Source organism: Lissotriton helveticus, chromosome 2_1 (genome assembly GCF_964261635.1).
Source record: "Lissotriton helveticus chromosome 2_1, aLisHel1.1, whole genome shotgun sequence".
NCBI lineage: Eukaryota > Metazoa > Chordata > Amphibia > Caudata > Salamandridae > Lissotriton > Lissotriton helveticus.
In genome coordinates this window covers 1,190,473,776-1,190,499,754 of record NC_136059.1, presented here as the reverse complement: position 1 = coordinate 1,190,499,754, position 25,979 = coordinate 1,190,473,776, and the positions used below count along the sequence as shown (strand labels likewise).

Below are 25,979 nucleotides of genomic sequence, written 5' to 3'. Positions count from 1 at the left end.
AATATATAAATACTCAGCTTCTCTGTTAAGTTGGGAAGAAACAGTGTGATCTCTTGTAGGGCATGTTGAAATCAGGCTACCGGCATTGCCAAACCTCAACAGCTTTCAGTGAAAACCTACCTGACTTATGTTCATTCGTGACGTAAGTGCCAGAGGGAAAACTCACATGGGAGATACACCTTGATCAGTCTAAGAAAAACACATTTAAATAGGTTCTAGCTGGGCTGACTAAAGGAGAAAGATGTTCTAACAGTCAAGATAAAAAGATTCGGTGGGTAGAGAGTGAACAATTAAATACCCCATTGAACAACATTATCCTAATTCTTCAACTCAATATCGAATCTAGATGTGGACTTTGTTCCACTGTGCCCCTGTTTTCAAATGGAAAAGCTCCTGAAATGCATACCTTTCTGCAAGAAATGGGACTTTAAAAGTTAAATAACAAAACACAATGCAGGATTGTGTTTTCTATTAGTGCAGATAATTTAATAACAAACCCAGGTAATCTAGAAATATATGTGATAGAACTACAGTACCCAAAGATCTTTAAAAAGTTAGGATGTAAATGATGAAATTGCACTTAATTCTGAATTAATTCAGATACATTGTGTCATTGCCATTCCTTACTAATGAGCTTTTTACAGCATGGTTTAGTGTTCTTCTTATTAAAAAAAGGCTCAGAATAAACATTTGTACATTCCGTTCGACTGTAGCTGGTCATTGAGCAGAAAGGTTTCCAAGTTTTTCTTCCACCAGCTAAATCTAACTATCCTGCTGGTCAGCTTCAGATGTCTTTGTGTCCGACAGTTCTAAAACAGGGTTCACAAATCCTGCATACTCAGAGTTTCCGTTGTCATCCAATTCGGCACTAACAAAATCATTTTCCCACTCCAGTCCATTGGAGTCATCGGAGGTTGAGGTTGGGTGGCTGGCCGTCTTCTTCGTGCTGTGCTTTAGAGCAGCGCGCAAGATGTCCTCTTCTGTTTTGGAGCGTTCTCTCATTGGAACCATTCTGTTCATTCCTGTTGATACAAAGGGCAACAATATTAGATGTTCTGTGCTTTCTGGCAGAATCCCTTGTATTTGTTATCCAGACACCAAATTTGTGATACAGAATGTGTGCAAAACATCACCTTAGTTTCAAGATCTTCCTTTCATGGACAGTGATGCAGACTTTGGAGGCATGTGTGTGTATGTACACATCACACGTGCTGTCCGTGGCTCGCGAAGCACAGAGCTGAACTACATTATCGCATAACCACAAGTAATGTAACTGAATACAAAACTACATGATAAAAAGAGCAGCCAAAATAAAGATGATTTAGTTGCCTCCAGAGGTAAGAGAGTAAACCTCAAAAAAGTAGTGGGCTTTGGTGAATGAGTGCAACCTTAACAGAACCACTAGAATCAAAAATCAATTTAAGCTTTTCTGTATTGTATTTAAACACTCTCCCTACTTCAAATCTCATACACCAACTACGAACTAATGATCACCTTAGAACACGTGCATGGCAAGGGAAATTCCAGAGTGTACATAAAAAAGTCTTCTATTCTAAATCTCATGCATGTCTGTCTCAAGCTTTTTTTGGAAACCATAACAATATATATTAATTCAGGCAAGCGTTTGCCTCTCATACAGCCCCCTCTAATAATCTCACCTAAGTCACTAATTCTCACAAAGAAACTAATGCATGGAGTGGTTTACTTTGGCGTGCAAAACGAACCCCAATAACAAATGGACTGACCACTAACTTTGGGCTCCCAGGTTGCGGTCAACTCATTGGAAATCAATTCAACGCTTCGTCAGGGGTAGGAAGCCCTATATATATGCAATTTCAACTTAAACTTGAATTATTGGTGACTATATATTTTTTGTTATTCTAGGCAAGGTTATCCAAAGATTCTGCGTTACGTTCATACAAAACAAATGTATAAAATAAAAACAAATAATGATATTGATGGACCCCAATGGAAACAAGAGATATTATTTGAAGTGTACTTGGTTCTATGCTTGTAGAAAGAGTGATTTCTCTGAACAGAAGAAGAAAAATCTTTTTCATTTTTAGTAATGGACCTTGCTTCCAGAACAGAACTTGGACCCTGATACTTCGAGCATTTCACTGATTCAGTTTACATTCTGAAGCAGACATTCAGAAAGGCTAACAAAGAATGAAAGATCTTCCCAGGAAGAAAGAAAGGAGACGTAAATTCAAGTGAAACAAGGCAATGGGTTATGTCAAGATAAAGCTACAGGAGACACCAATATCCTCCTAAACGAGATTTTCTAAAGGTTCCTCTATGATGGGAAGTGGAAGGAATGCATAAATGAGACAGAGCCTTAGTGATTTCCTTTTCCTTTTCTGGGTGGTGTCTCTGTCTGAGCCGGAGTCAGAACCCGAGCCCGAGCCAACGCCAGACCCGGAGACTGAGAGCTCCTGTGAGCCCCTATCACTTGTCAGCTCTATCTCAGATTCCTCATTCAGGGAGTAAAAGCAGTCCCCTTCTGCAGAGCCTGCTTCTGCCATCCCTTCTTTACTTGCAAGGCTAAGGGCACTTCCCCAAGTCTTGGAGGGCTCTCCCCCTCCCATTGTTAATAACATCTCTTGCTCAACCAGCATGAGGGCTCCCAACATATCCGCTTTCCCAGGCTCAAAATCGCTCTGTACCATGCTCTTTCCAATATTGGCACTACAGTCGGAAATTAGGGCTGAGTTAATGATTTTACCTCCTGGTGTTGTTTCCTGTGCCTTTTGCGCTGGTGAGCCAGCAGTAGGTATGGCCACGGACTGCTCCGGCCGCAGCTCTCTCCTCTGGTCGGAGCTGCAATGTTGCCTAGCAACCACGGCCTCAGCGTTCACTGCGTCCTCGAGGACGCCTTGGCGGAGATCCCTCACATCGCCCCCGCCGCTCATGCCGTCTCCAGGGTTGCCGGTGTCCTGCATACCATTGAAGTCCTTAGTGCCTCTGCTGCCAGAATACTCCTCCGCAGATCGCAACGGTAATTTCGCTGTAAAGGCCTCTGCTACGGAGGGCTGTCTAGATGCTGCCTCTTTGCCTTTCTGCCTTTCGTCATTCTTTCCCGCTCTGCCTGCCATCACAGCGCGCGTACTCACAGCGCTTCCTTGACCCGGCTTGGGTCTCTGCTCCGTCTTGTGTTCTGCTTTCTTTTTTACCGCGGGTGGTATTCCTGGCTTCATGATGGCACCGGGATTACGAGGGGGCCTGTTTAAATCGTCAGTATCCCCGAGTGCTCCTGGCAGGGCCTTTTCCTTTTCTCTCTCCTGTCTCGGTGTTCTCGCTGGCATTTTGGCAGCTTGCGCCTGCGATCTCTTTTTTAAACTGATCGAGGTCATCAGAGATTTGACGCTTTTCTTCAGCCAGGCAACACCTTGATGACATCTGTGAAGATAGACTGCCCTCGTACTGGATAGACTGTGTGCCCTGGATAAACAGCCTATGCTGAGCAGCTTAACACTGATCCAAGTGCCCATTCATGCGCCATTCAGGGTGATCGGCATCTTAGTCATGCTTTGCAAAAAAAACTCCAGGGCTGAGGAGGGCAGAGGTGCGACTGCTTACAGCAACCCAGCGTCGGCCATCTTGCCTCCCTAAATCAGTTAACAGAGGGCTTTGAGGGAGCACAAAGGAAATTAGTATGGGACTATTCAGCGACCTCTCAGGCATATCAGGAGGAGGATGGCAATAATCCTGTAAACCCACCTGTAAACCCTGAGGGGACAGCGCAACAGATCCCCGTAGAGCTTCTTTTTAACACCCTTAAACAAATGCAGTCGGAGGCGAGAGCGGAAAGTCGGAGAGCAAGGCAAGATGCTAAAAAAATTCAGAATACAATGAGGAAAATGAACAAACTATACGATGAACTAGCGGAAAGAGTTACGGAAGCTGAAGAACGGACAGGCAAACTGGAAGACGACATGGGGGACCTTTAAGACCTTTAAAGCAGATCAGGAAAAGCGATCAGAAGACTTCCAATGGAAGCTGGAAGATTTTCAAAATCGACAGCGAAGAAACAACGTTAGACTTTTGGGTGTGGCAGAGGGGATTGAAGGGCAAGATACGAGGCGATTTGTAGTGAACTTACTGAAGGGGGCCTTCCCAGAGTCGGAATGGGACTGGGAGATAGAGATTCAGCGGGCACACAGATATCCTTTCACACTAAAGCAAGGAGCGGGGAAGAATAGCCAGAATAGTCAGGGCTCCTACCCCAGAGCGATTTTGGTAAACGTGGGGAACTTCTTGCTGAGAGAGGAGATCATAGCTAAGGCCAGACCAGATTCTAAAAGAGTTTTTGAGGGGTCCTCATTCTTTGCTAGGCCCGACTTCTGCCATGCCACAGTAGAGAGAAGATGGAGGCTGAGACAGCTGATCACACCACTACAGGCACTAGGGTCAGAAGCGTATCTCCTCTTCCCCGCTAGGCTGAAAGTAGTGGCAAAAGGCAGAATAAGTATGTTTAACTCAGAAATTAAAGTGCAGCAGTTTATTGAGGAGCTGAAAAGCAAGAAAGGGGGATAAAATGCAATAATTATCATTGAGGATGGTTTACAAGTATTGTATTGTATATAAGGTATATAATGCAAGAATGAAGGATGAATGATCGATCGAGTATGAGAGTCCGTCTGATCCAAAGGTGCTTCAGGGAGGTTGGCAGCCTATGAGTCAATAGGCTGAGGGGGGTTGCGACTGACGCAACTCAAAAGCGGCTACACATAGGTCTGCCGGACCTATTTGCCTGTAAAGGGGGGGTGGGGGGAGGGGTTCAGAGCCAGGGGAGGGCGGGAGTAGAGGGAGAGGGGGGGGTAGGGAGGGTTAAAAAAACATAAAAAAGAGCGAAACTATGGAAGAAACAGCACAAAAAAGCACATTTCAGATCACAAGTAAAGAATTATTATTTGTATTCAACAATAGAAAGGATGAGACCTCACGATACATATCAGGTTTTCTATGAGAATAAAATGCCTGACACGGAATGGGTTATGGAGTTGGGTAAAATAAACGATTTAGGTAAATGACCTGTAGGATAGCCACTATTAATGTGTGCGGTCTGAATGATCTGGGGAAAAGATTAAAGGTGGCGGCACTACTTAGGACACTCAAGCTGGATTTGGTCTGCCTCCAAGAAACGCATGTTGAAGCTTCCAAGAGCTATATAATGAGTCAGCTAGGGTTCTCGGTATTGGCAAATACTACGCAAGAGACAAAACACAGAGGAGTGGCGGTATTAGGAAGACCCTCTGATGTGGTAGTAATAAGGAAGGCAGAAGATAAGTGGGGGAGATGGGTTATAATAGAAATAAAATTTAAGGGGGAAAAATGCACCATAGTCTCTCTGTATGGGTCTACGGAAGATGACCCAGACCTCTTTCAATTCTTAGATACAGAGCTGGCACTGTGGCCTGAGCCAATTATATGCTGTGGAGATCTTAATATTCATGATCCTACTAGTTCATTTGGTCAAATTGGGGCCACTTATACAGGAAGAAAAAAGAGAACCCATAGGGCATTATCAGCTATGGTAGTAAATAACTCTTTAGTAGACCCATGGATAAAAATAAAACCAAGTATCGATAGCAGTACATTTTATTCGGCTCCACATAAAGTACTTGTTAGGCTGGATTACTTTCTGATCTCACACTCCCTGTTATCAGAGGTACAGATAGAGAAACAGCCTCGAATTGTTTCAGACCACAGTCCCTTGGTTTTAACGATTAATCTGGGTCAGGCACAAACAAAAGATAGACAGTGGACTTTTGACAGAGCTCTGCTGAAAGATGAAGGCTATAGGGGTCATATGACAGGATGGATTAGATCATACTGGGAAATTCATAAAGATTCAGCCCCAGTGGGAGTAGTCTGGGATGCCTTTAAGGCAGGAGTACGGGGAGAAACAATGTCTTATGTGTTTTCAGCACAGAAAAGAACAAGACTCAAAATTAGCGAAGTGGTACAAAAATTGATAAGGGTGGAGGAGGACTTGGCGCAGGCTTTAAGAAATAGGGCACCAATAGAAGATCATCTGCTTAAAATAGTGGCACTTAGGGCAGAGGTGACGGAAAGTATCTCTAAAAAAGCAGCAGAGAACTACCTGTCTAAAAGAGAGGATGCGTATGAGCTGAGCGAGAAGATAGGCCATCTTTTGGCAGTACGTACCAGACAGAGACTAGCTGCATCGGATATTGTCGAGATTATGAATGAGAACGGAACTTTGGTAACGGAAAGCAGATAGAGTGAGAGAGGTATTTAGGCAGTTTTATGAAAAATTATATACCAGTGATAGCACGGGAACGGTGGGTGAGATGGAAAATTATTTAAGGGAGAATGTCGATCCCGCTCTGACGGTGGATGAGAGAGACAGCTTGGATTCCCCCTTTGCTCTAGAGGAATTTATCATGGCTACAAGCATGCTCCCGGCCGGTAAAGCTGCCGGGCCGGATCAGATCCCGGTGGAGTTCTACAAGGTTTTTTATCAAACAGTGGGTTTGGAAATGTTTAATGTCATGATGGAGGCTCAGAAAGGGGATAAAGTACCCGAGACATGGGGGGAAGCAGATATTATTGTCATTTTAAAAAAAGGGAAAATTCCAACACTCCCAGGATCATACAGACCTATCACATTGTTGAATGCTGATGCGAAGATATACTCTAAGATGGTAGCGACAAGACTGGCGGGAGTAATAGAGGGGCTGGTAAGTCATACTCAGCATGGTTTTATTCCCGGCAAAGGCACAACGCAACACACCAGACAAGTTATTACAGCATTTGATGCAGCAAATGGCATGGGGGACCCTCTTGCAGCACTATTTTTAGACGCCGAAAAGGCTTTCGATAGAGTGTCCTGGGAATATCTATGGCAAATACTAAAATGGTATGGATTTGGAAATAGTTTTGTAATGGCGACGAAGACACTTTATAAAAACCCTACAGCAAGGATTAGAGTAAATAGAGGCAAATCACTAGCGGTTACGATTGGGAGAGGGACTAGACAGGGCTGCCCGGCATCACCATTATTATTTGCTCTTTACCTAGATCCTTTGATAAGGAAAATTGAAAGCAATATAAGAATCCCCCCAGTAAGGTTGAATGGATGTGTAATAAAGACACTAGCTTACGCGGATGACATTGCTATCTTGACTCCTAATCCTAGTATGGCCTTAGTGGAAATTGAGGCTGAAGCTCAAAGATTCGGGCAAATATCTGGTTATAGCCTGAACAGCTCCAAAACCCAAATTGTATGCAATCAACACAGTGTATGTAATGATCAAAGAGTTGTAGATTCTGCTATATACTTGGGGGTCGCAATCGCATCTAATTTGGATGAGTTGGTACAGAACAATCTCGCGCCACTTATGTTAAAAGTCAAGTCCGATTTAGTACGTATGAATAATCTGCACCTGTCATTAGTAGGCTGTACTAACGTTATAAAAATGTTAATTTTACCGAAATTTCTGTATTTGTTTAGGTCAATACCTTTATTTTTTGAGCTAAAATGGTTTAATGATCTGGAAAAAATTCTGAATAGATTTGTTTGGGCCCATGGCAAGACCCGAAGGGCATACCGCTTTATGTCCCTTCCCAGAGAAAAGGGGGGGTGGGGGGTGCCCGATTTTAGATTATACTATTGGGCATCTGCACTCCAATATATGCGGGGACTGATAGGGGGGGGAGGTGTAGACGTTAGAACAATGAATGACTCAACCAGGATATACTCTACTGTGCTGGGACAGGAGGTAGAGAACTCCTTCCTCAAATGTATTGATTTTGCGTATTTTAAAAGAACTAGGTTCAAGACAGTACAAGCTGCTACTAAGGTTTGGATTGCAGTGATGAAAAAACTTGGGTTGGGCCGATATAACTGGTATACGAGACTATATAAAAACATCTCTCTCCCAAGGCAGATCTTCGGCGATATTACAATGGCAGGCTGGGTGGAAAAGGGGATAGTTCAGCTTGGAGATGTGAGGAATAAGGAAGGGATGCTTCAATTCACGGAGCTAATGACCAAATTTGGGTTAGATAGGAGGGACCTTTTTAAATTTTTTCAGCTAAGAAGTTTTCTTGGGAATAAGCAAGGTGGAAGCATAGGGTTTGCTAAAGTAGAAATCCTGGAGAAAATAAGATTGGGGGGAGACTGTTCAATACGGTGCTTCTATGCAGAGCTGGTAGCAAGTAAACCAGATGACATGGATAAACATGGCGAAAAGTGGGCAGTGAGGCTAGAAGGGGAACCCTGCTGGTTTAAGGAGTCGCTGGACTTAGGGCGAACTCTCCTGTGCTCAGCTCCGCTGCAATCGCAGCAGTATAAAACGCTTTATTCGCTCTACTTTACCCCTGCAAAAATAGCAAAATGGGGGGGTACTACAGGCACCACATGCCCAAGATGTTCCTCCCCCGATGCAGATTTAATACATCTATTTGCACTATGCCCACAGATAAAGACAGTCATAAAGGATATAGAGCAGTTTCTGGATGCCACTCTTAATATCCAGATTACTTTAAAACCTCCAGAAATACTCCTCGGGATAGCTACAGATACTAATGTTATGCAGAGAGAATTCATCTTTGTTGCAATGGCTGTTTTTAGGTTATGTCTAGCTAGGGCTTGGCTAGATAAAAACCCCCCAGGAATGCAAGTTTGGCTGTCGAACTTGTTATCAACCTATAACTTGGAAAAGAACATATACGCTCGGAAAGGTAGGAAAGGGAGAAGCTTGGGGTTAAGGATATGGGATCCCATAATAAGATGGAAGGAAGGAATGGATTTGTGAGACTTGAACAGCTTATGACACGGCAAATGAAATAAGCAAAATAACCTGAGTTGATGCTGATAAGGTGCTTAATGAAATCTAAACTGCTTTTTCTTTTTTTTTTTTTTCTCCTTTTTTCTCTTCTTTACTTTCCATTATGTATGATGTAATACGATAATTGAATACAATGGATGATTGTAGATTCTATAATGAACTGTGTAAATTGTGCAATGGTTTAAATAAAAAAAATATAAATAATAAATGAGACAGAGCCTGATTTAAGGTTTGGCTACTTGGTACTTTGTCACAAACTCTATGCATATCCTCTCTGCTTTACAAGTGCATTATATCCCGATGCACTTGAAATATAACAGATGGAATATCCATCATATTTATAACAGAGTAGCCTTTTTGCCAAACAACAAAACAGGCCAATAGTCTTTCACCCAATCCTGTTGCAGTAAGTCATTCCAGGAAATCTTTCCTAAACATTTCTTGTAGCAGAACCGAATTTTTGGAACACCCGAAGGTTGAATATGCCCTTGTTTAGTTTGTGATGTGCCCTGCAAGGTGGAAGGCTTGAAAATATTAAGCATTCTGGAATGGCAAACCCAAAAACCTTTTGTGGGCTAGTAGTTTATGTCATCTCTTTGTTGGTGAAGTAAATGACTTCTTAGTCATTCCAAATCGAGGCCTGTCTCATATGTAATGCGAAATATAGCACTATTTAAGTCCATTATGGAAATTTATATTCAAATATGGCGCTGTAATAAAAGGCCTTTGTACTGTATGGTAACGGGATGCCTGCCACTAAAAGTCCAGATGAGATATACAGTGGTGGTCTACATGTAGTTTTGAGGGGAGGGTTGTTTTGAGACCATGTCTTTTATACATACCACAGGTCTCACAATATATAGAGTCTTAGAGGAAGCAAGCAGAGACAAGTTGCAAACAGACCCACCAAACATTGTAATGTCTCAGCTGAAGCTGAATATTATCGTCTACACAGAGTCTGGAAAATAGAAACAGCGTTTCTTTTCAGGAAGGGTTCTTCATGGCATCATGTCTATAAAAGGTTTGCAAGACTCCCTTGCAGAATTCCTTGCCACAACTGTTTTATGGTAGTCTTTAAGAACAAGTGGTTCAAGAAAAGGAACAATCTGGTCATTTGTTTGAGATAAGCACTACTGCAAAACTCGTAAAAGGTTTTTTGTGGTCTAGGCGATGGAATCTTTCCTCCTCTTTTGAGGGGCGAGGCAGGGCAAAGAAAGTTTGGAGAGTCATGGATCGCTCAGTGTGAAAAGGAGACAGGTGACTTGAACATTGATGGTTAGTCAGGTAAGCAAAAAATGTCCGAAAGGGCTGACAAATAACCTTTACTAGAGTCCATTGCAAGTCCTTGTTGGACCAAAGAAAAAATAAAGACAAAACAAAAAAAAAAAATCAGACAGTCTGGCTTGCAAGGGGTCTGTCTTCAGCACTTCACCCAGGGTAAAATTTGTGCCGGTCATAAACAGACTTTGTAGAGGGATGCTAGGCAGCAAGATTGACATCCACAATCTCGAGTGGTAGATTGAACGCAGTCAGCTGTTGCCGCTCAGCACCGGCTGGCACGATGTCAGTGCGCAACTTCCTGCTGCAATGCCCCCTGGGAGTTGCAGTCCTTAGGGCGGACCGCTGTCGCAGGAGTATTGGGCTTTCCGAGCTTTCCAGGCAGTGAAAGTTGGTGAATCCGTGGTCAAGGCAGCAGCGAGTGGCAAGTCACTTGAAGCTAGTGTTAAGGCGTCCAGTCTATTTGAGACCAGGATACAGTGACAGGGACAATATCTGTTTGTGTAACTAGGTGCACATAAAATGACCATGGTACACACCACTCTTGACTAGAAATTAAGATGCTCCTCTATCTGACTGAAGCCATGTGAACATTATGTGAGAGGCAGACACACAAGTAATATTCACATGTTGCAGCAACCTGCACAATTTGGAAACTGCTCTCCTCAGAAGCGAGTGAGTGAGTTAGGGAGAGAGAGCATGTGTTGAAGTAAGGGAAAATTGAACTTATGAGGTACATGCCGCCTGAGCTCTGGGATGAAATAGCTCTCCAGGTATGAGTGAACTTGTCTCTTGCTTTTTAATTTTTGCATGGGAGTGGCTTTCCTATTTCAGTCTTCTTGTCATTTAACCTTGCTGAAAATAAGCCCCGTAGTATAGTCAGCTAGCTGTAGCCTGGATGTATGACGTTACAACGCATACTATTACAATGCATGCCTTTACGACGCAAGTTTTACAACGCAAGTCGTTACAACGACTTGCGTTGGAGGGCGCTGGATAGTGAATAGTTTAATTTACTATTCCAACTCCAGTCCCCGTGGATAGTAGGGAAGGTGTTGGATAGTAAATTAAAACTATTCCCTGTCCTAGAGCGCCCCCCAGCGCAAGTCGCTGTAAAAGTTGCGTTGTAATGGTTGCGTCGTAAAGGTACTTCGTTGTAACAGTTGCGTTGTAAAGGATGTTTCCCTGTAGCCTATCTGCGACCTCACTCGGATGTGAGTTGCCCTCAGATATTTTGCCTGTCGGAGCTCCCTACCCTCACTCTGCGACAGCTGGGGCACTGGCAGCACACCAACAGGAGCTCACGTGTTCTCTTTTGTGCCCTCAATAATGAGATGATCACATAAACTGACAGAAGGGGAACAAAAAAGAAGAGGTTCATGATATCGAAACCACGATGCAGTATACTTTCCTCAACATTGCTTTATTTTTAACTGTGTACGCTGGTACTGCTCTTGAGTTATAAGTGCCAGAAAAAGGCAGCTGAAAACCCACTAGACACTCTCCATATCCTATCATACTTTTGGAGAACAGGGACACTGAGGCCTTTCAATCTAATCCTGATTATTGTACCTGATCAACGTTTGGCATAAGAGCCCAGAAAACATGCCGGGAACCTGCTTTTTAATTCTTGTGGAAGGCCGGCCCAATGAAATTACTTAAGCCATGTCAGAAAAAGAGTACGCCCTAAAAGGCATTTCACCTCAACAGGACGACCAGGGAAGCGCACCCAAGACCTTGCCAACAAAGTAAAGTGACTCGAAGACCGAGCGAAAGATGTGGAAGGGCAGGTGAGCCAAAACAATATTCTAGTGGGACTCCCACAGGGACCGGAAATTTCCAGCAAAATGATCGCCTTCCTAGTGAACTGGCTATGTTCCTTTTTGCCCCGCACAAGACTTTTCACTGTATTTCTCCCTTGAGCGCGCGCAACGGGCCTCTGCCCGCCACCGGGCTCTCCGCCTCATCTCATCGTGGCTGAGTTCCTCCAATATAAAGACAGGGATGTCATTCTGAAGGCAGCCCGTCAAACAGTCCCACTCTTGCTGGAGAACAATAACAGCTCGGTATTCCAGGACTATACAATGATGGTGCAGAGGCAGCGCTCCTCCTTCCTTGGGGTCAAGCGCAGACTTCAGGATGTCCACCTCCACTACTCACTGCAATGCCCACCCTAATTAAAGGTCATCCTGGATAACCACACCTACTTCCTTACCAACCCTTCTACAGCCTAAGACTGGATCGAACCGCACATAGATGGTGGAGTCTGCCCATCGGGGGTGGGGGACACACCACAGCCGCGACCCATACAGAATTGTAGAGGCTGAGGTTGCAGAGTCATTGAGCCATCGGACAACCACAGAATACCCTCTCAGCAGGAACTGAGAAGGAAGAAAAAATCTACCATCGCTATGGCACTGGTATTCTGCCAGACTACGTCCCCACCAGACTCAGATACTAAGTCAATCGCCAGTGAGGGCGGCAATGCTTCAATGCTCTTCCCACCATTCATATGAATCCTTGGACCCTCGAGTCACGCCACAGACATCCAACAAACTGCTCTAATGTGCACCTGCGCCGATGCTGCCAGGGTTATTTGTGACTGCTGTGATGAGGTGCAGGTAGGGGGGAGTCTCAGCCCTAGCCGGGGTAAGAGATCCATATGGCCCTTGTAAACAATACTCCTCCCTCCCCCCACGCAGGACCCTGCGCTCCACCAGACTAACAATACCAGTATATGTGACTTATCAGAGACAGAGCCCAATCAGTTATGAGTGAAGGCTTCTTGCCTCCTATCTCTGACACCATTACCCTCCTGTTCGCCACGTTTGGGTTATCAATGGCATACAAGCTCCCCATCCACCTATGGTCCACTAATGGTTGGGCCGTGTAGCCAATTGCTACGGCCCCAAACAGAGTTACAGTTCTTAATATTCTGTTACCACAGTTGATTCCCCTCACAGCATAGGTGCATTAATGCCAACACTCATAATGTATAGAGGTGGGGGGAGGGTTTGCGGAGTAGAGCAGGGGCTCATATCGACATGATATGTCTGCAGACACGTTTCTCAACCTCAACCTTATAAGTATTCACACAGGGTGCTGCCGATTACACCTACCTTAAGCGTCAATCCACACACATATGCTTCCTGCAGGAAACTCACCTAGTCAGTTCAGAATTACAGGAACTGCAAAAGCGCTGGAGGGGCACCATACAAGACACCATGTACTCTGCCTACGCAAGAGGATCGATTATCTGGTTACGCCTGGGCACACCTTTTCATCCATTCACTACGGAGATAGAAAGTGAGTGGAGATACGTCTTCACGGAGGGCCGCTTAGACGGGACTCATGTACTCCTCGGGTTCATTTATGTACTGAACTCGGACCAGGCCTGGTTCTGGACGACCCTATCAGGGGTCCTAGACCGGTGGACTGATATCCTGTGACTATTGGGAGGAGACTACAGTAACGTCCTAGAATAGATGTCCATCTAGACAGGTCATATTTCAATATTATCCCCGTGCACTCAAGTGACACACTCAATCTTTGATTATCTACTTTCGTGTTGGCGCAACCTATGTCACACGGCGTCCTTCCGTGTCTTAATGAAACTCAAATAGTGTTGCAAGGAGGAAAACCTTCTTGTAAATAGGTGCGCTATTTAATACATGAACCACAATGGGATTCTTCACTTGTATAATTACTTTTATTCACTTGTAATCCTTAATCATATATTTCCTTTTAGCTCCACTTTTCATTGATTATTTCATCTCATAATCATGTCAAATAAACATAATATTTCCATTTTATCATCAGCTTATCCACACCCAATGCATTTCGGGTCATATAAACAAGTTGACCCTTCGTCAGGGGTCTGTAACGAAATGAAAAACAGGACCATTAGGTTCACCAACCTTTTTACATAAACAAAGTGTACTGCAATATAACCATGATAAAGAAACGATTTAGCACATCACCATTCAAGTGCTACCAGCTTCATGAGTGACCTAGTTACTCCTAGTGCTGAACATGCTAGTAAAGTGCATAACCTGCTCCACACATTCAACGAATATATCATATCATTATTCGACCATCATTTCAGGCGCTGTGTGCTTAGAGTGATTAAACAACATTAATCGATGCTCAGCTAAAGGAAAAAACCTTTACGCGCGGCAGTGTATCGGTGGCAACACTTACGTCCGGATCAGCAGATCTCCATTCGTGTCTCTCTAGACGCAGTAGATTGTCTATTTTACGCGCCAAAATCTAGCTCCTAACTAGAACCGGGGTTTAAATCACGTGATCGGCACAAGAACCAATCGGCGTGATTTAGCTTCGCGCACCAGTGTCATGTGACGGGGGTACAGATCCACTTCCTAGTGAAGCGAACATAATGTTGTCAATAAAGTTCTTAAACGCGGCAATGTAAATAAAGTGTGGTAGCATTATCATGATGTTATGCTATTCTTCAAGTCTACAATATGAAAATAATATAGCAACAGAATAAATCCAAAACACCATTTGCACAATCAGTTCAAATTAGTCCCAAATATTGTAGCAACGTTTTGCGTGAGACCCAGTTTGCCTTAAACTCATGCAGTCATAGCATGGGTTTCAGGGATATTCTTAGGCCTCTGGGTATCCGTTGATTTTTATGGTAATGGATCAGGGTGGTGGCATGCATCCTTTCGTTAATTTCTTTTTTACTCATATATTCAAATTGACGTAATAATTGTGCTGTGGTGGTTTTTTGTGGGGTGAACAGTCTGGTCTCCTGTATCAAATCGTAAATCTCCAAAGCTGCTTCAGGTGTAAAACCTAATGTCTCTGCCTTGTTTGTAGTTAATAATGCTATATCATCAAGCTGCATGATTTCACAGTTGGTGCAATCAGGGATTAAAGGACTGCAGTTCCAATAATATTTCAATATTATCCCCGTGCACTCAAGTGACACACTCAATCTTTGATTATCTACTTTCGTGTTGGCGCAACCTATGTCACACGGCGTCCTTCCGTGTCTTAATGAAACTCAAATAGTGTTGCAAGGAGGAAAACCTTCTTGTAAATAGGTGCGCTATTTAATACATGAACCACAATGGGATTCTTCACTTGTGTAATTACTTTTATTCACTTGTAATCCTTAATCATATATTTCCTTTTAGCTCCACTTTTCATTGATTATTTCATCTCATAATCATGTCAAATAAACATAATATTTCCATTTTATCATCAGCTTATCCACACCCAATGCATTTCGGGTCATATAAACAAGTTGACCCTTCGTCAGGGGTCTGTAACGAAATGAAAAACAGGACCATTAGGTTCACCAACCTTTTTACATAAACAAAGTGTACTGCAATATAACCATGATAAAGAAACGATTTAGCACATCACCGTTCAAGTGCTACCAGCTTCATGAGTGACCTAGTTACTCCTAGTGCTGAACATGCTAGTAAAGTGCATAACCTGCTCCACACATTCAACGAATATATCATATCATTATTCGACCATCATTTCAGGCGCTGTGTGCTTAGAGTGATTAAACAACATTAATCGATGCTTAGCTTAAGGAAAAAACCTTTACGCGCGGCAGTGTATCGGTGGCAACACTTACGTCCGGATCAGCAGATCTCCATTCGTGTCTCTCTAGACGCAGTAGATTGTCTATTTTACGCGCCAAAATCTAGCTCCTAACTAGAACCGGGGTTTAAATCACGTGATCGTGTGCTAAATCGTTTGTTTATCATGGTTATATTGCAGTACACTTTGTTTATGTAAAAAGGTTGGTGAACCTAATGGTCCTGTTTTTCATTTCGTTACAGACCCCTGACGAAGGGTCAACTTGTTTATATGACCCGAAATGCATTGGGTGTGGATAAGCTGATGATAAAATGGAAATATTATGTTTATTTGACATGATTATGAGATGAAATAATCAATTAAAAGTGGAGCTAAAAGGAAATATATGATTAAGGATTACAAGTGAATAAAAGTAATTACACAAGTGAAGAATCCCATTGTGGTTCATGTATTAAATAGCGCACCTATTTACAAGAAGGTTTTCCTCCTTGCAACACTATTTGAGTTTCATCTAGACAGGTCGCAACCACCCCTACCACCAGCACCTTCTCACCTCAATTCCACAGTTTGCTCAATGGGTACGACATTGGACCTTGTTGGATGCTTTGACACCCCATAACTGCCACCTTAAGTAACACTCACACTACTCTGCCCCCGACTTATATGTTCGCCTGAATAGACTCCTCTGCTCCACAGCCATCCGACTGCCAAACACTCGGACTACAGGGTCTTCTACATCCAGGAAATTGTAGGGGTTCGCCAAGAACTAGACAGGGAGACTGTGGCGACAGAAGCAGCTCTGGCAAATCGGGTGTCAGGGAACCGTTCGATGCATATATACGTGCCGCCCGGACAGCAACTAAAGTTCGACATGCCTCGCTCCTATGTCTGCACTGCTATAATCTCACAGCCTACCTGGCTTGCATACACTCCACAGGGGACAAACCGGGCCATCTCCTGGTGTGGATGATGCATCAGGACACCAGTGCACCGCCTAGAACATAGATAAGCTCAGTCAAAGGCCCACCCTTACGCTCACAAGCCGTCCAATGCACTTTTTACCTTTACTACTCCCACTTCTATTAGGCTCCCCAAGCCCACCCACAGATACAGTAGAGTCATTCCTAGCAGACCTCCCCTTCTCCAGCATCTCTGCTATTGAGCGTGAGGAGCTTGACGAACCCATTACAGTGCAGGAGGTGAAAAAAGCTATCCACGACTTAAATAAAACTCTGGGCATGGATGGCCTGCCAGTCGAGTATTATGACCGATTCACGTCCCATTTAGCACCTAAATTGGCAGACATCTACAATGAGGCACTCAATACCGGGCCACTTCCAGCATCACTGCAGGAGTCCCTCCTTCACTCCCTCCTCAGGCCCCATAGGGAACACTGCCATCTGTCCTCCTACTGGTCCACTGCCATACTAGACCCGGATTATACAATACTGGCACCTCGCTTCCTTCAAAATACTGGCCAAAGCAATCATCCAAACCAAAACGGGTTTGTTCCTGGCTGAAGCACCTCCCACAATCTTAGGTGATGCTTTCATATGATGGACCAGGCGTCGCTGCGATTCCCGCACATAGTGAGCCTAATCCTTAACATGGAGAAGATGTTTGATACGCTGCCTTGGGACTACCTATTTAAAGTGCTTTACAGATTGGGCACAGGAAGAAGTCTACTAGTGTAAAAGACATTACTATATATCAGTCTGTCCCCCAGGATGCGCATCGGTATCATAATATCAGCCCCCTTCCTAATAGGCCGGGGGAATTCACCAGGGATACCCCTCTGACCTATCCTCTATGCCATAGCCATGGGGCCCCTAGCCATTTTCCCTAGAAGAGCAAGGGGTGATTCTGCTTGATGGAATGATCCACGCAGTATTACTATATGCCAATGACCTACTGCTATATCTCCACAATGCCAAAGAAGGCACGGAGGCAATAGACACAGCTTTTTGAGGCGGCGGCTGGTTCTTCGGGCGAACTGGACAAAGTCATGTGTTTTCCCCCTTCGCTGCGACGAGCTACCAAGGGCACTTCGGCTAGGCAGCAATGTTTGCTATCTTGGAATCCACCTCGATCATTCCCAGAGCAGCTTATAAGAGGGGAACCTTAAACCGATGTTCACAACCCTTAAATCCCACACTAAATTCAGGAAGCGGCTACTCCTGGCACACATGTGAAAAATCGCACTCTCGAACATGGTAATCCTCCCCAGATTATTGTACTACTTTGTTAATGTACCAGTATACTCTTCACTACTCTTTTTCCACAAACTGAACTCCCTACTGGGGGAACTATACTAGGGCGACAAGTGCCGCAGTATTACTCTTGGCAAACTCCAAATACCGGTGGGGAAGGGTGGATTGGGAGCCCCATCTTGTGAGTCCTGTTCTCTTGTAGCCCAGCTTCAATGGGTGTTCACACTGGTCAGCTTTTATTAACCAGTACGTAACCAATGCTGGAGATGGGCCCCTATTACCTGATGTACTCCATCAGCTCCTCCAACCTGCTGTCAAGTTGCAGCGATCATGGTCCCTACATGTCTGGGTGGCCCACAGAGTTCTTCACTGAATTTTCCAATAAACGTGCCACGTCCTACCTTATGCACCCAATATTCCCATCTGTAACCTTCCGCAATTCCCTGCATTTTTCACAGCCGGGGACTTGACCGTCTAGTATGAAAAGTTGATCACAGTCAGTGCCCTGTTTCAAGACCGGCACTTGCTAACTCTGGATCAACTGCAACAAGGCCACGGCATCCCCCCTGGGCAATGCCTAGTCCATGGCCGACTACTGGCCACATTCAGATGCCTGTGGTACATGATAGATGAGGAACTACCCACTCAATATACCATAGGCACTTGGCGACATTTGGTAAAGCGACTAATTACGGCCATCTGGGAGCTGATAGGAATCCCTCTAGCACCCCTTTGTCAGAAATAGCAGTAAGATATCGGGCCTGGGGTGGTTCCTCCGTTTGAGTGGAGGAGCATCGCCCCACTGGTTAAAATTCCCCTCCACGTCCCAGAATTGAAAAATAAAATGGTAATAAAGTTGGTTTATTATCATTTTATTTTTCAATATAACCCTTCCTAATGCAGCGTCAGGACAGGGATGTGCTACTGCTGAGTGACAGCAGCAGGGAAGAGGGTGGACTGCCTTGGCACTTTTCAAAATGCGCATGTCTTTTTGGCCGGCCGTCCTGCTACGCCCAGCAAAACATGCGCACTTTGAAACCTCTAATCCAGCTGTCTTAAGACCAGAGGGTTAGAGTAAGTTCAGGGCTCCAGTTTCCTTCAGAGCGGTGAGTCAAGCCACTCCCTCCAATCAGGGAGCTGCTATCACAGCATGAGAGCAGCGCCAGGATTGGTTAAGGCATTTCTCAAGGGCTCACGCTGCATGAGGAAGATGTGTGGTGCGGGGAGTGAGTCGGAGTCAGACATGTCGCAGAAAACTGCTTCATATTTTTACCCACCACAGATTTGTCAGCTCCACCACTCCACCACTCCCTATAGAGGTCAGCCGCACTACACTGCTCCAAGTGGACAATGGCGCTTGAATCCCCACAGGGCACATCTTGTAATGCAATACGTGATGCTACAAAGAGCCTATCTAACCCCGTCCAAACGTAACAGCTTATTTCCCACTGCTCAGCTATCTTGCCCAAGATGTCATTCAGATGAAGCGGATTTCCAACACATGGCATTTTTTTCCAATATAAAATATTTAGTAATTCGAGTATTTTTTGGCGTTCACTTGTTTGTGCATTTTTTGCGAATTACTGTTTTAACTTCGGACATTTCATTTGTTCAAATTGCTTGGGGGGGTTGGGTGGCTTCCAGTGGTGACTCAATGGGGGTCCTTAGGAGTCAAAAGGTTGGGAACCACAGTTCCAGCAGCACATACATCCGTTTGCATTATGCTAGGCCGAAGAAAATAGTAGCATAAGTTAAGTGTGGAAACATGCAATTTGCACACAAGGTGGCGGTATTTGTTTGGTTTTACACTGATATCGCAAATTGTATTGCAAACCTCTCAAAATTGGCATTAAAACTGATAATCAAAGGAAAAATGTTAATATGATAAACAGGTCTATAGTACAGAGCGGACAGAAAGGGAATAACCAATCATTTAATCATTTTCACAATTGGCATCTAGCATCAATAGATCAATGCCCCGCCCACATTCACTGTTATGAAAGAGTCGATGGTGCTTTGCTGTCTGCACTCCCGAGTTTGTAAATGGCACTATGGACTGACCGCTGTGAATTCGGCATCTTACCATCACCACAGCAGTCGAGTTTAATAAAAACCCATGATAAAACCATGTCTGCAATTATCTTAATTTATTTTATGGTTAGTACATGCAATATGAATTAAAAGTAAAGAAACATTGTTATAAATAATAAATAAAAAAATGTAAGGAGAGATTGGCACACTAGCCCTGGCACTGAAGCGCACTACATTTTAGATAGACCTGCCCATGTAATCAAACAAAATGCATGAGAGTCAACGCCTGAAGAGGGCTGTGTGGTAAATGCTTTCTTTATCTTTTCCCTCTCTGCCACTCTATCAGAATGTCCTGTGACATCATGGAATGTTTGAGTGCTTCACTGTGGTGAGATTGTCAGTTGGTCATCTCAGGCTGAGGAGCTGGTAGCTCTCTCCTGGTGGGGTTTTCTCCTTATATCTTTCTATCCTGTAACTTGCTACCAAACTACTTACCAATAAAGAAGGATCTTCAACTACACCTGGACTACGCATCATTGTTTGTGTACCACAGGCTGACCCACAACCACATGCTTTTTAATAGCTATGTCAGGCGAGAGAACTACAGCCTAACTCTGATCCAGACAGAAAAAGAGGATCTACTTAATAAGATTGGTTTTATTTTAAATAGTTCAGAACATGGAAACTGCAGTGTTCAACCAAATGAAACAGTGCATCGATTCCAAGTCACACTTTTCAATAACTCATGTGGGCGCTCGTGAAGTGCCATAGATGTAGTGTTGTCCTAGGTCCGGCCGTAATTTTAAATAATGGAAGCGTAATTCAAGTCTTTTTCTAGAAGAATACTGTATTATGTTTGTTCTGAAAAATTCTAGAAATTCCACCATAACGACACGTCACATAATTATGCCGCCATTCGAAGCAAAATAATAACGCATGAGCAACCAGAACACCAGCGGCTGTTTGTGGCAAATGTTTTTTCCATGCTCATTTTTTTTTTAGCGCAAAATACATTCTCACATCAAAAACTGATGCAAGCACGCTTTTGAGCTCAACTATAGCCCTAAGTGAGTTTTCCATTTCATGTAGTTACACGTACATTTACACAATTTCTCTGCAATTACGTGTAATCATGCAAAAGCGAGTTAAATACATTTCACAAACCCATGGTTGTCACTCAATGTCCACATCCTCTACCGCGACCAGACAGATGAGTGTAGACTACTCTGCTGAATCCTGGGAGATTTTGGGGGGTTAGTGGAGGGAGAGCCCAGGACTCCGGCTTAAGAACATGCCCACTACTTGGGGTCGCACTTCCTTTCTCTCCCTTCAGCAGACTTAAGTATAGCCATACAAGACTCAGCCTTGCAATCAATAAGAAAAAGTTACCTTCAGCAACACACTTTCTGGCAGATAATCTGTGGTTAGAGGTATCCATCAGGAGAACAAATTACTTACCTTTGATGATGCTCTTTCTCATGGATGCCCTAAGGCATGGCAGATTCCTTACCCACCTCCTGCCTCCCCTTTCTGTAGAGTGGCTTTTTTTTACCATCCAAGATCTGCGTACTGGTACTGACAATTATTTAGTACTCCACATGCAGGAGTGCCCGCAGGGTTGGTGCTAAAAAGTGACTCCGCTCCGTCACATCTGGGCGGAACGAGGTCGATTCGGACTCACTGTGCCACCTGGCAGAGTGCAGGAGAATTGCTATGAAAATTTCCAGATCCCATCTAGCATCTGGGGGATATTTTAAAATCTGTGGGTAGGTAGGTTCCTCACCTTTAGATCCTCCTAAAGTACCTCCCAAAGGTGCAGCCTGCGGAGTGCACTCAGACCAAAAATTCCTGAAGGACCTAACGGGCGAAATGCCTTTCCCATCGGAGTTGGGTATCAAGGCAATAGTGCTTCAAGAACATGTGCTCGGACGCCCAAGTTGAGGCCTGGCAGATGAGAAGAACAAGCACTCTAAGTGCCAAAGCAGTGGTAAAAATAACCCTCTGCCCTCATGGAATGAGCCATCAGTCCTTCTGGAGTCTGCTTCTTGGCCAGGGCATAGCAGATCTGAATGTGGGGGACCATCTGACTTGACAAAGTCCTTTTCTGCGCCGCCTAACCTTTCTTTGCCCTCAAGAATCCCAAAAAAGGCTGACCATCTACCCAATGGTGTTTGGTGTGATCAGTGTAAAAGCTCCAATTAACTGAGTCTCTCCTCCTCTTTAAAGGGGCGAGGCAGAGCATAGAATGTTGGGTATGTGATGCATTGCCACATATGAAAAGGAGTAGTGACTTTTGACAAAAAGGCTGCTCTGATCCCCAGCACCAATATCTCTGGGAAAAGGTAGTGTAGGGCTGTTGCACTGAGACAGCCTGGAGCTCGCTCAAGCAACAAGCTGAAGTGATTGCAAAGAGGAAGACAGTTTTGAGAGTCAGAAGTCGCAATTAGCAGCTGTGCACATTCCTCACCCTGGATCAACTCTGTGCAAAGACACCACACTGTCTCTTTAGCTAGAGAGTAGAGGGATGGGGTGAAGTCCTCCTTCGTCTTCCTGTGTTTCGATCTGGACTTCTACTTACAGGATGACCTCAACTGCAAGCAGGACTAGTTGTGCGGTCAACCTCAAGATCGGGAACAGGTTTGATGCCTTCAACTTAGAGTGGGAGTGGGACTTGCTTCTTTAGACAGCTTCACTTCATGGTCCTGGATCGTCTTTGGGTGCATGAAGGAACATTCCTCACAGGATTTGAAGTGGTGCTCCTAGCCGAAACACCAGAGGCACACCGTGTGTGTGCCCATCACCGACATCTGTTTGCGACAGTCATGGTATGGTTTGAATCCTGTAGTCTTAGGAGGGGACACTGTTCCCTTGCACACTGGATTTCAGTTTGAGTAACTTGTCAAATTTACGACTAAAAGGGAGGGGAGCTCCGGATAATTAAAAAAAAAGGAGAGGACGTCAGCACACTGGTGTGGCGCTTATATGAGGCTAATAACAAAATGTAGTTCCCCTGTGCTGATTTTTAAATATTTCATTAATTACCTCCAATTGTGATAAAATAGGAGAGGCTTTGAGAGAAGAATTATATGGTGTGTTTGAGAGCGCAATATGGTTATAACATCTATGGGGTTAACAATAGCCTGTAGGGGGGGGGCATGGGAAGAGGACTTACCTGACATGCCGGATGATGACTGGTCGTAGGCCCTCACCAGTTCCTGAGGTGCGGCGGTCTTGATGTGCTACCGTTTCATCCAATTCAAATACTTCCACCGTATATACTTCACACGTTCCCGCTTGTGGAAGAGGTGTCCTCCAGCCCCCTACATGCCTCAGATGTGGGGTTGCAGAGGGAACCTTCTTGCATACGGTTTGGAGCAGCGGCGCACTGCAGCCATTTTGGCGTAAAATAACATCCTGCCTGGGCTGGGTTTTATCATGGGATCTGTCATTAGGTCCTAGGCTGTTCCTGCTCCATAGTACAGAGGAGATTGGCGGGAACCACAATAAACAACATTTACTCTTCCTGGGTAACACACTTGCTAAACAAGACATTGCCCAAACCTGGAAAGGGACCCCCCCTCCCCAGCAATAGTTGGGAGGAAGATGGCTATGGGCAGATGCATGGAAGCAGAGATTGCGGTTTTCCAGGCTGGAGGTTGCCCCAGAAACATCGAAAAACATGGTCCTGCTGGGCGATTTATGAGGTCTGTGGTTGCCCCTGTCATGTTTTAGCTGTTCAGCCTGCAGGTTTCGCAGGCTACATGGTTGTATGTAATTACTGGTACCTTTGATCAGATATGTTTTTACAATGTATACAGTGGGCTTCGGTCCATCATGTGCCATAAAAATTCAATATAATTTGTACAAGAAATGCTTTTTAAAAAAACCCAAATGTTTTATTTAAATTGGTTGTTTAAAACCTAAACCTGGAAAACACTTCTGCAGCTTGTTTCAGGTTGTGACAGCACAACAGACCAACAAGCCAGTTCTAGCTAGTTGCATATTAATACAGCGAGGTTACATGAAAAGAAGGAAAATAAATAAGTGTACCCTCTTCATCTTCCCACTCTAGATCCAGAGAAGTGCTGTCATCATTTCCGCTCGTAGATTTGGTTTTGGTAGTTAGGTCACAGCTACTTTCGGTGTTTGGTGTCAGTGCGTTGGTTTCCGATGAAAGTCCTATATCAAACAAAAACAAAATACATTGTATTCCACGTAGATCCTTTCCAACTAATTGTTTATTGTTAAACTATTGAAGTTTTTTATTCCAGAAGGATTACTTAATCCTGCATTGTAACCCCTTATTTCCTGGAACCAGCACATTTCTTTTTTTGAAGGTTTTATTTATCATACACATTTTTAACCAGGAAAATAATTACAATAAAAAATATATATAACATAAGTGTTATCAAAAGTCTGAGAAACCTTTGTACATGAGAGCATCCCCCAATATCCCAGATTCCAGATTTCGACCATTGGGCTACACGTGTACTTGATGTAAACACACACACCTTGTATCAGCCCCAAAACATATAAAATGGAAATAAAAAGAATATTCAGATTCATATTCCTATACAATTAGTAAAAACAGAAACGATTGTGCTCTCTTTGAACTTTTACTAACAAGGAGTTGGACGAGTTGGGGGGGATTTATCAAAGGCATGTATGAACACATAAAAAGATTACACCTCTAGTAATATTTCCATACTCAAAAATGCTTTTGAGACTCGGTCCCAATATGAATGTATTTCATTTGACTGTTAACACTTCTGACTCAAATCTTTTGTTTGGTTGTCTTTGGCGATTCCATTTCATTCTAAGATTTTTCCTATGTGTATGCATTTAAGTATACGTTGAATAAAACACAAACCTACCCATAAAGAAACAGTGCTGTACAAGAAGGCGGCTCATCCAAGGAATAGGGGATTGTAATCAAAGTGGTTGAAGAGGGTGAGATCACAGGCGTGGGCTACAAGGGGGGGTTAGTTAAATGCAGATGCGGGGGGGGGTGAAGGTTACAGACTACCTGGTTGCACAGGGGGATACCAAAGAATGGATGGGGGTTTCACAACCAGGGGGAGGTTTCGGGTAATGCTAACATTGAGAGGGGCAAGAGTTACGGGGGACGGCTTTCCAAGTAGAGGGAAGAGACATGTGGGAACGCAGTAACAAAAAGCAGTTCGAAGAGGAGGGACTTTAGCTCTTTCCAAAAGCAGAGCAGTACTGGAACTTGGCAGATCAGGGCTGGACTGGTATTCACTGCCCTATTTGTTAATACAGTGTTTTGAATCCTGCCAATATATATTTTCATTGGAATAGGTTCACATCCTAAAGCTAGCATCATCTGTATTACATGTGAATGCCAGCCTCCACAAAGAATTAGTCACTGTGGCTAATCAAAGAACTGCATGATGAACACCACTTTGCCAATTCGGAAATCTGCATAAGACCGCGACCAACAGAGCTTGAGGGGTAGAGAATAAGTAATTTCTGTCAAAAAAGTGATTTCAGATCATTGTTATTTTCCACAGGTTGGAATGATTGTGGGTGAACCTTATCCACAGTGGAACTTAACTATTGCTTTCGATGTATTAACAACAGAAAGAGACGCAAGCACAACATACAGCAAACCTGTGGACTTTCTGTCCCAGACAACATGGAAAAATACTTCTCTGGAATTCTTCGGTTGGCCTTAATGATAGCCAGGGACCTCTTGGAGTTATCAACTTGAATGCCAACCCAGGAAGATAAAGAATATAAGAGAAAAGCTTTAAAATGGAAGAGAAGGTGAACATTTGTCTTTAGGTTCCAATAACAATACCAAAACTGATGAAGCCAGTTATGTTCATAACTGCGCTATGGTCAGTGAACAGGCTGAAGCGCTTAAACATGTAAATATCTCCTGGTAGGGTAGGGACATGTGGTGCATGTTCGTTCTATTCTTTTGCTCTTTCTGCTCTCAGTGGTGATGCCGAATGTGGATGCTTGGTTGTTAACATTTTTGTTTTGTCGGTTTCTTTTTCCTGGTTTAAAGATGGCGCTCTCTATTGCCCATTAT

The 25,979-nt window shown here is 43.9% G+C and overlaps 1 protein-coding gene across 2 annotated transcripts in view; it reads right to left on the bottom strand.

Annotated features, from left to right (window-relative positions):
* Window positions 1-459: 459 nt before the first annotated feature.
* The window catches only part of AP1AR (adaptor related protein complex 1 associated regulatory protein), a 196,346-nt gene continuing 170,826 nt past the window's right edge, over window positions 460-25,979 (bottom strand). Inside the window, exons 9-10 of one of the 2 annotated variants that reach the window (XM_078676066.1) lie at window positions 23,972-24,100; window positions 460-1,022 (exon numbers count right to left, since the gene is read on the bottom strand). In XM_078676066.1, the coding sequence (XP_078532192.1) occupies window positions 763-1,022; window positions 23,972-24,100 (389 nt within the window). In that variant the 3' untranslated portion in view covers window positions 460-762. The remainder of the gene's footprint in view (window positions 1,023-23,971; window positions 24,101-25,979) is intronic. The other variant, XM_078676067.1, reaches the window with a different exon arrangement.